This window comes from Caloenas nicobarica, chromosome 20 (assembly GCF_036013445.1).
Source record: "Caloenas nicobarica isolate bCalNic1 chromosome 20, bCalNic1.hap1, whole genome shotgun sequence".
In the NCBI taxonomy this organism is placed as follows: Eukaryota; Metazoa; Chordata; class Aves; order Columbiformes; family Columbidae; genus Caloenas; species Caloenas nicobarica.
The window spans coordinates 8091797-8101774 of NC_088264.1; the positions used below are offsets into that span (position 1 = coordinate 8091797).

A 9978-nucleotide genomic window follows, 5' to 3' on the forward strand; every position below is an offset into this window, starting at 1 on the left:
GCCGGCTCTCTGACGCCTGGCAGCAGTAACACCTGCCTGGCACAGATAATGGTTCGCCAAACAGGATGCCGTGGGCGTAGATAAAGCCGAGGTTATCTCACTGCTTTTGTGGTAAGGAGTAAACAAGCGGCTCTGCCCACCCGGGGAATCCCAGGCAGTGCCTCTGTCCTGCCAGCAAGCCGGGGCACAGGGTGGGTACGGGGTGCTGGGGTGCAGCTCCAGGGGTGCAGCCATGCAGGCAGCCCTTGCCCTAGGCCAGAGCAGAAGCACCCTGCAAGTAGATCTGCTCCTGGGAACTCTGACTGCTCTGCCTGCACCCTGACGGGCTCCCCATGGCACCGTGCGTCCCTGGAAGGCTGGGATGGGCCACCAAACCCGACGGGCCCTCCCTTGATGGCACCCATCTTCCCGGCATGAGAGAAATACCTAAAGGTGTCATGCTGGCTTGGCACGGGGGCAACCCAGGCGTTGGAGGCGTTGGCAGCTGACGGAGCAGGCCACCAGCATCCCAGACGTCACCAGTGCTTTTGTCATATGTCTGGTTTAATGCAGAAATTTCAATATTCTCCTGTCCACAAAACACGCCCAGAGACAGATTCTTCTCTTCGTCACCTCCATCACCCCCTGCGCACCACTGCCTGCTCCCCTCCCCTCCTGCCCGGCTCTTTGCAGCATGGGTGGGCTCTGTCCTCCTCTGCTCCTCCTCGCCCGGGCCAGCGGATGAGCATACTCAGCCCCGAGAGCCGCGTCTCCAGCCAGGGGCAGCCACCGCAGAGCAAACAATGTCCTCTCCTCTGGCCAGGAAATCCTGCGGCATCCCCTCTGTCAAGCACTGAGCCCAGCTGCCTTTTAGCCCAAGACAGAAGCATCCTTGAGGGCGTTCTTCACCTTTTGGCAGGCCAGGGCTGAGCTTTCCTCTTCTCATTCTCACCTCCCTGCTTCAGCAGTGCTGGCAGTTTGATGCTTTCTCCCTGGGATCTCTGTTATCTTTCTGCTCCAAGAAGCTTGTGTCCTGTGACTTGCCAGTCTAGTCAAACTGCCGATTTATTTTCTGCAGGTAAAGCAGGCTCTGGCACAATGTGCATTTTAAGGTCTTTTTTACATCTCAAACACTTCGCTTTTGTGGATCTATAAACTGCCCTGTCCACGCTGCCCGTGATGTTGCAAACCACCGGGCTTTACCCTGTAGAGCAACCCCAAGGACAGGGTAGCCCTGTCTGAACAGCCTCTGCCTTGGCCATCCAGCTCTTCATGCACAGGGTTGGTGGTGCTTGCTGGTGTTGTCTCTCTCTAACGGTTCTGACTTTTGGGGCAAGCCCCTGCAAGAAAAAAACAAAAACTAAAATAACAAAGGGAAGGATGTTCCTAACCATTTGTTGTTGCCTTTGAAATGAATTCCTCATCCTCTGACCTCTCACAGCTCTGTTTTAGGAGCAAGATGATTACAAATACCAGTTTAACTGTGATTAGGCCACAGGCAGAGGGGTCCAAGCTCTTTCATAGCTGAGCAGCAAAAGCAAAAGGTCTTCTCTGCACTTTTCTGCTAGGACATGGCAAGGCAACATAGGGAGTACTTTCCTAGCTTCTTTTACCCTTGAAAGGAAAAGGACTGTTTTGCAGAGAGGCATTTCGGGTGGACTCACCCACCTGAGAGGAGGCAAAGCAGGACCTCCTTCCTCCACCCCATCCCTGCTGCTCCACCAGGGACTCGGCTGCCCCAGCCCCAGGCTGTGACCGTACCTGGCGCCTCGGGGGAGAGCAGCATGCAGGGGGCAGCTTCCCGGCCTGCCTGGCTCCAACCACAGCCGCTGTCCCTCCTCTGCTGCCTCTGGCGCCGTCACACTGTTGTCACACAAAGGCTTCGCAGTGCTCAGCAAGAGTTAGAAACCTGCTTTTTCTCTCTGGGCGCTGACATTCTTCAGCAGAGGCATGGGGCCAGGAGCAGTGTCTGTCCTGATGGACACAGGTGCAGGCGGTGAGTGGAGCTGTGCTGGCTGTGGCACCCGTCCCCTCTGCTGCGGGGATGCCGTGGGGATGTGGCACCTGTCCTCCCTGCCGCGGGGGTGCTGTGGGGATGTTGTGGGCTTGCTGGGGGATGCTGTGACGTGTCTGCTGGCACGCAGGGAATTGCTCTCCACAATAAGCCGGACGAGTCCTGCCCCAGGGAAGTCCATGATCACCACTCCCCAGCACACGGGCTGCCCCCTCCGGTGCTGCAGGTGCTGGTAGCAGCGGGGGTTCACGAAGCGGGCCACCACCTCGGGACAGGTGAAGAGCCCATTGCCGGAGCAGAAGGTGAGGTGGATGGTTGTGGTGTCCCCACCGGCCACCCTCTCCAGGTGCCGCTGGGCCCGTGCCCACTTGCGCTCCAGCGAGAGTACGTTCCAGGCATCACTGATGCTCAGCTGCTCGTAGGGGATGCCCAGCACCTCCTGTGCCAGCGCCTCCAGTACCACAATCTTCCCCCGCACCTGGCCCAGCGTCGGCACCTCCTCCTGGCACCACACGCGGCCCTGTCCCTCCTCCAGCAAGCAGCGGCGCAGCTGGGCAGCAAAGCCGGGCTGAGAGAAGATGGGCAGCTCCTCCTTGATGCGCATGAGCACGGCCTCGCCGGGGTGGGCACGGAGGAAGCGCAGGGTGCGGCGCAGGACGCCCCGCAGGCTGGCCCGCTGGAAGGTGCAGAGGTGGTAGACCTGGAGCTCACCTCGCACCAGCTTGCAGCGCACGTCCAGGAAGCGAATGCCGGCTGCCAGCTGGGCCTCCAGCCCCCAGCTCTGACACCGAAGGCGCCGGCCGCCGAACAGGCTGAGGGAGTCGTGGGTGCCAGGAATGGAGAGGCAGGAGAGCGGCAGGGCATCGGGGAGCCCTGCCATCCAGTCGGGGCAGCAGGCTGCTGGCTGGGGCGTGCAGTCGAATGCCACGCTGCGCTGGCACCGTGCCTCCATGCCAGCAGAAGAGTGGGTGCCTCAGCACCTGGCTGGCCCCACCAAGCCCTGATGTGGAGGAGAAGCAGACTACAAGCAGTGGGAGCGCTGCATGGCCCCCACACATCCTGACCCCACCCCTCCCTCAAGCACTCATCCCACTACCCCCAAACCCCAGTAGGTCCCAACCTCCCCCTCCTGCACCCACCTGGGTTTGCCTGTGGCTGGGGGGTGCAGCCCGCCGGATGGGGTGCGCGGCCGTGGGTGCCGGCGGCACACTGACAGGTGGAGCAGGATGCCGGCCATTAACCTGGTGACGCTCATGACGTGTGTCCTGCCTCGCACGTGCATCAGGGATTCATCCTCAGCCCTTGGCCAAGGGGAGCGCTCGGCTAACACGCCAGGCTGGAAAATCGCGTGGCTGATCCCAAAACCAGCCACTCAGCCTCTGCACCTCCCTGCCCAGGAATCAGGACAAACAGGATTGGGGTGCCGTGGGGTCCCTTGACGCTGGCTGTGGGAGCAGCTGCACAGAGCCCCCGGGTGCCCGCGCACCCACCCCAGAGCCATGCCCAGGGGTAGGTCCCGGGAGGACCTGGCCCCCCGGTGACGATCGCCGTCGTCCCCATCAGCGGCACAACGTCCAGGCAGGGATCTGGAGCAGGGGGGCTGTGCTTGCCAGCACACCCCAGGCCCTGCTCAGCGAGGGTTCCCCAGGGAAGTGGGCTCCATCCCCTCGCTCCTCAGGCACCGGAGGCTGCTCCCGGCGGGCAGGGCTGCTGTCACCGCGGGGTGTGAGCCCACGGCTGTGGCTGGGTCCGGAGCTGGTGCCCAGGTGGGTCGCTCACCTCCTGCCCGGGGACGCAGCCACACGGCCCCCCGCTCTGTCGCGCACACTGAGCGCTGCAGTTTTTGGGGAGGAGCCGCCCGGCAGGTCACAGACCCCTCTGAGCATCCCTCCAGGGACACATCCCGTCCGCCAGAGCGGCGAGGGCACACAGAGCCTCCCGGGGACTTTCCGCCGCGGGCTCTGCCACCGCAAGGACACCAGCAGGCGTCCCTCCTGCGCGCTGCGGGCGGCGCCGAGGCTGCGGGCGGCGCGGGGGGACAGAAACGCTGCGATCTCCCCCAGTGTCTGCAAAAGCGTTTGACGGCAGCGTGCCGCACCGCAGCCTGCGCCCGCCGCCCCAGCAGCGCCGGGACGAGCCCGGCGCCCCGGCAGCAGCGCAGCCGCTCCGCGCCCCGGCCCGGCCCGGCATGGCGGCGGCGGGCGGCGGCAGCTGCTTCGTGCTGGGCGCCTCGGGGGAGACGGGCCGGGTGCTGCTGCGGGAGCTGCTGGCGCGGCGGCTCTTCGCCAGGGTGACGCTGGTCGGGCGGCGCCGGCTGAGCCTGGACGAGGAGACGGGAGCGGCCGTGGTGCGCGGGGCCCGGGGAGCCGGGGGAGCGGGGCGGGGCCGGGGCGGGCGCGCTGACCCCCGGCTGCCCCGCAGGAGCAGGCGGTGGTGGACTTCGAGCGGCTGAGCGAGCACGCTGCCGTCTTCCAGGGACACGACGTCGGCTTCTGCTGCCTGGGCACCACCAAAGCCAAGGCTGGCACGGTGAGCAGGACCCCGGCGGGGCAGGAGTCCTCCCTGCCCTCTCCCTGCCCTGCTGACCGCGCTCTCCCCTTTACCTGCAGGCTGGCTTCATCCGGGTGGACCGGGACTACGTCGCGCAGGCAGCGGAGCTGGCACGGGCAGGGGGCTGCAAGCACTTTGTCCTGCAGTCTTCCCAGGGGGCAAACCCGCACAGCCGCTTCCTCTACCTCCGTGTGAAGGTGAGGGGGCAGCTGGGGTGGGCTCCTGATGCTCGTGCAGTCACAAAACGCTGGGATGCTCGAGAATGAAGCAGGAGCTGAGGTCCTCTAGAGATTCAAACGGTGTCCTGCTACTGGGAGACAAGGGAACAAGAGAAGGGGGCTGGCAGGGCAGCTGTGCTGGCTTCATCTGAAGCAGCACAGCACCTGTGTGCAGCATCCATCTCCCTCTTCAAACCATGGAAAGAAATGCTGGGGTCTCCAGCCCCACGCTGTCTCTCTGACCTCAAGTCAGGATGGCATTACAGCTAAGCGCAGGGGTTCATAGCTATGTCCAGGTGAGACATGAACTGTCCAGGGGTAGAGAGTCCATAGATACCTTGGGTGCCACCATACCTGTTGCAAAAGTTTTCCGCCCCATATGTTATGCGCTGCAGCCCCCAACATCTGCTGGACTCCCATCTCTCTGCCACTGTCTTGTGCCGGGACCCCCAGGCTGGACGCTGTGTCCAGATGCTGTCTCAGGAGCACCCAGTTGCAGTTAGCATGACGGTTGCAAGAGTGCGCTGCTGACTAATAGTCAATGTGTGCACTGTGGACACTTGCCCCATACTGCCTCTTCCTGGAGAGCTTCTCACTGCCCACATGGTGCCTGGCCTGTGCCAGCTTTGCATTCGCATTAATGCCATCTTGCCCACGGCTCAGCAACTCCCCCCAGGTCACAGGGAGAAAGGGATGGTGCTCGCAGTCATCCTTGTCTCCTTTCATCCTACCCAACTGCTCTGACAGGGAGAAGTGGAGAACCTGGTCCAGGCTGTTGGTTTTGATCACTGTACCATTCTGCGGCCAGCGTGAGTAGTGGTGGAGGAGGGAGGGCACAGGACTCGGGTGGAGGGTTGCCAGGCTGTGTGCTGGGAGACGGAGAAAGGGAGAAAGGTTGCATAAGGGGAGGGCTGTGGAGGGGAGTGGAGAAAGCCACCAGGTGCAAACACAGCTCTGGGCCAAGCACGCTGCTTCCCAGTGCTGCAGGAGCAAGCACAGCAATTTCCTACAGCCCGTCCCAAAGCCAAGGTCACGTGCCATGCAAGGAGAAGAGGCTTGGGTTGGGAGCAGGGGTTGGGGGACATAGGTCAAAGCTTATCTCTGCACAGAACTTAACATTGTGCGGGGGGCATACTCACCTATATCTTTTCAGCTATACTATGCTCTTGCTGCCTGGGAGAACTGCTGTCCTGCTTTTGGCAGCACTAGGGGGAAAGAAGTTTGGTGTCCCAGGCCTCACCTCAGACTTGTCTCAGGACCCTGCCAAAGCCCCACAGCCCCCATGAGGGTTTAGCAAGCTGTGCTGGGCCCCTGGCGTAGCTGGAGGACCCAGATTCTAGCTTTTCCCCAGGGGATTATTTCAGCCTGACCCATCTTACCTCCTCACTCTGCAGGGTCCTGCTGTGCAAGCGCCAGGAGTCCCGGCCTGCGGAGTGGGTGGCGCGGCAGTTTCTGGGTGTTGTGGCTTGGGTCTTCCCCACCGCTTACTCGGTGCCTGTGGAAAGGGTGGCCAGGGCTATGGTGGCCTGCGTGCTGCAGCCAGGCGAGGGGAAGGTGGAGGTGCTGGAGAACGCGGCCATCCACAGGCTGGGAAAGGCAGTGCCACAGCAGGGCATGTAGTGCAAAAGAGATGGGCAGGAAAGAGCTTGATCACCATTCAGATGCTCTTCTGGGCCGAGGATGAAGGCACAGGTGGGAGAGGAGTGGGGTGCTTGTGTTGCCGTTGTGGAGATAGGGGTGCACTCCTTGCATGGCAGCTGTTTCTGTCAAGCAATCAAAAATGCGGGTGCTGGTTGGTGGGTGAGGAGAAACCGTGGTCTGCTGCCTGGATCCAGCATGCCAGTCCAGGTAAAAACTGGTGTAATCCAGGCAATTTCTTGAATTCAGGCCTTAAATAAAATCCTGTGACTGGTTTGTTTGTGCTTTGTGTTGAAATTGTGCCTGCCACTTGCACACCACCAGCCCAACCACATCTGTTCACGGATCGCGTCTTTTGGTGACACTTCAAGGAACACGTGGGCAAGTGGCCATGCTGTAGATGGACAGAGGAAGGCAGGGACAGCAAGTGCCCGTGCTGGGGCTGCACCCCACAGAGCACCCAGTGGCACCAGTGCCACTTGGATAGCGGGGCCCCTGGGAGCTCAGCAGAAGTTTGAACCCTCCTGGGTTGCTGGCTCTGCCCGCAATCAGTCTCTGCAAACATACAGCACGTGGCTTGTCCTCACTGATGTGCTCCAGTGCACAGGGACTACTCCAGGGACACTGGTGTTCAGATCCAGGGCGATGCTTCAGTAGCATGAACACCACACAAATACTTGCCTTGACTTGAAAACACTTGTCACCGCTGGCTCCTCTGGGCTCTCCTTACAGACACAAGCGAACCAGAGCTCAGCCCTGTTCCCAAGGGCGCTCTGTGTCTGCAAGACGTGATGCCAGCCCCGTGCACGTGTCAGGGTGGGTTTGTCCCTGCCCCATGCTGCCAGGGTGCTGGGAGGGGAGCAGGTCCCTGCTGTGGGCACAGCGCGGGCATGAGGAGCCTGCCGTGTCCCAGCGACAGCCCTGAACATTCCCAGGCTTTGTGCTCAGGGTCAAGCAACTTGGCAGCTCCGCAGCTGGGATGCAGGACTTACGTGACTTCCGAATTCCCAGCTGGCCAGGGTCCCAGTGCTCTGGGTAATGCTGCTTTCCAGGGTTTTCTCCTCTTCGACCTCACCCGTGGCTCCTGTGTCAGTGACTTGGATGTGGCAAGTGGAGGGATCCTCCATCTCCTTCCTTCTACGCAAGCGTTTAGTCATCGGGCTGGACCTCAGAAGCTTGGCGGAGGCGGTGGGATGCTGTAACCCCACACTGTGTGCTAATGGGGAGCAAAGGGAGGGCTGTACCTGAAAAACACAACCATGCGTGGGGCTTAGTTCAAAGGTAACAAATAAGGGGCCACAGAGCTGTAATTATTGATCAGACTGTCCTGGTGAGAACAAAAGCCATGCCTTTAGGGTAATATTAATGTCAAAAGGGAAACGAGAGGTAGGCTGGTCAGGAGTGTCACACAAGTATCTGAGGGGTGTTGGACTTATGCAGCACACAAAGGCTGGTCAAACGTGCAGCACTGGATGACATAGGTGTAAATGTACCCCAACGCTCTAAGAGATTTTTTTAAAAAGGTGATGTGCTTACACTGGGGAGTGGAAATGAATACTTGAAGTGATAAGACCTTAAAAGAAGTGAAAATTGCATACAAATGAGAAAAGAAAAAAAGAACACAAGCTCTGGAAAGTTACAGGTGAAAGTCAGGCTACAGAAGACTTGAGGAAAGCATCCTAAAGGTATAAAAATTAGTCATGACTATGTGAGAAGCAAAAAGTTCTCCAGAGAGCCTCAGGGACAGGATGTGATCAGGCTCCCTGAGAAGAAAAGGGCCATTCAAGAAAGTCTTGCTGAGTTACTTGCATTGGCCTTTGCTGTGGAGGAGCACACACTAGCATCATTCCTCAGGGGACAAACATTTGCATCACTGCTCCAAAGTATGAGAGGGGAGGAAGGAGGGGGAATAAAGGTATTTTTAACCCAATTTATAGAACGTATGGTTAAAAATCTGCCAGAAGGAACACTCAGATGAACTGCCAAATACTCACCTGGGTGAGAATTAGTGATCCCTTTACCAAAAAGTCAATGTTGTTAAATATGATGCTAATTTTTAAAAAGTTCCAGTGGGAACCAGGAAACTGCAGAGCAGTGAGGCTGCCTTCTATAAAAGGCAAGTTGCTAGAAAGGATAATGAAGTCTTGAAATAACAGGGCCCGGATAAATCTGGTGTAATGAGAAACTCCATGTGGCTTTTGAGGGGCCAGTTGCAAGACACAAACCTAGAGCACTGTTGGAAGAAACCAGCCGTGGTGTACACAAAACAATCTGGTCCTCAGAGTGCACTCAGATCTCCAAAAAACCTCTCCCAGAAGGGCTCTTAAACAAATTAAGCTGTCGTGGGAAGAAAAGGAAGATCTGAGTAGTTTCTAATTGGAAATATTTTCTTAGCACTCTAAAGCTTTGAAATGGGCAAACCAAACATTTCTTACTGGACAAAGGTCTGTGGAAAATACAAACTATTTCTGCGTAACCCTTGTTTCTTTTTCAGTGTTTCAGAGAAGTCTCTGCTAAAATGCACAACTGCAACCCCAGCACATTGTGTAGTTTCCTTATCACCCTCTCGCAAGGAGTTTCAGCACTCATTTTGGACCTCAATTTCCCCAGCTTGCTCTGTGCGTTCGTTAGACCCCCACCCTGCCCGAAGCAGCTCTCTCTTTCCAGAGGCATCAGCCTCGGCTGCATCTGGAAGGGGAGCCCGAACGGGTGCTTGGTGGCTGCTGGACCAGCATTCGCACAAACTGCCTGACCCCACAGATCCAGGCTCCCCCAGGATTTCAACGCTAACTTTACTACCGAAGGTTAACGAGAAAAATTATTATCTGTGTTCCCAATGGCTCGGCAGCCAACTGTGAGGCTGCGGGGGTTCCCCACGCGGTCCCACGGCCCCGCTGTCCCTCCTTGTCCCAGAGCCGCCAGAACCGTCAGCACCTCTCACCCACCCCTCACTGCCACCCGCTCCCGTCCATGCCAGGAGGCGCCGGCACCCCGCAAACGGCACCTCGCCTTCGAAGGAGCTTATCAAAGCAGCCACTGAGCTGGCAGGCACTGGCCTGGCACTGGGGATGCCCTGGTGGCAACCCTGCTAGAAAACAAATGGCCCTGGCACACTCTGGCCCCGAGGGCAGCTGGCACAGCCCAGCGGAGGTGCTGAGCTTGCAGGGCTGTAGTCCCTAGGAGAGTGGGGGGCTGCACCCCAGCTGCTGGCAGGTGGGGCAGTTGGGCTCTAGGCATCCCCAAACTGGCCTGAGGCACCTCCGTGCTAATAAAAGAGCCTCCCCCTGACTCCCCTGTGAAAAGGGCAAAGTGATAGCAGCCCGTGAAGGAGTCAAGTACCTCCATCCTCTGCGGCTGCTGTTTTCTTCCCCTCTCTGCAAGGAGTGGTGGGGGCGGGTGGGCATGTCAATGCCAGGCAGAGAGAAGGGCAGCCCCCCAAACCCCAGGTCTGGCACCCCTCCTTGGGCGCACCTGGGGGCCTCTAATCAGCCCAAGCCCAGGCAAATGTCATTTGAGCATCTCATTCTCTGCAATTTTAGGGTGCACTTTTTTCATGCAATTTCCATTACAAACCAGTAA

At 58.9% G+C, this 9978-nt stretch overlaps 2 protein-coding genes across 3 annotated transcripts; one reads left to right on the plus strand and one right to left on the minus strand.

The window, feature by feature from the left end:
- Positions 1-556: 556 nt before the first annotated feature.
- Positions 557-2952, minus strand: LOC135996831 (1-phosphatidylinositol phosphodiesterase-like). Of its 2 annotated transcripts, none has more exons than XR_010607319.1 (2): positions 1741-2952; positions 557-1319 (listed from the first exon to the last, which is right to left on the minus strand). XR_010607319.1 is itself a non-coding variant. In XM_065649090.1 (2 exons), exons 1-2 carry the CDS (start codon positions 2943-2945, stop codon positions 1881-1883), a joined length of 975 nt encoding a protein of 324 aa, XP_065505162.1. In that variant the 5' UTR covers positions 2946-2952; the 3' UTR covers positions 1723-1880. The 2 variants fall into 2 exon arrangements, 1 of the variants encoding a protein (XP_065505162.1); XM_065649090.1 differs by lacking the exon at positions 557-1319 and having other exon boundaries at positions 1723-1953; positions 2044-2952.
- Positions 2953-4132: 1180 nt separating this feature from the next.
- On the plus strand, positions 4133-6605 carry HTATIP2 (HIV-1 Tat interactive protein 2). Its single transcript, XM_065649097.1, has 5 exons — positions 4133-4340; positions 4415-4522; positions 4603-4740; positions 5509-5570; positions 6156-6605. The coding sequence occupies exons 1-5, from the start codon at positions 4182-4184 to the stop codon at positions 6379-6381; spliced, it is 693 nt and encodes a 230-aa protein (XP_065505169.1). The 5' UTR covers positions 4133-4181; the 3' UTR covers positions 6382-6605.
- Positions 6606-9978: the final 3373 nt, after the last annotated feature.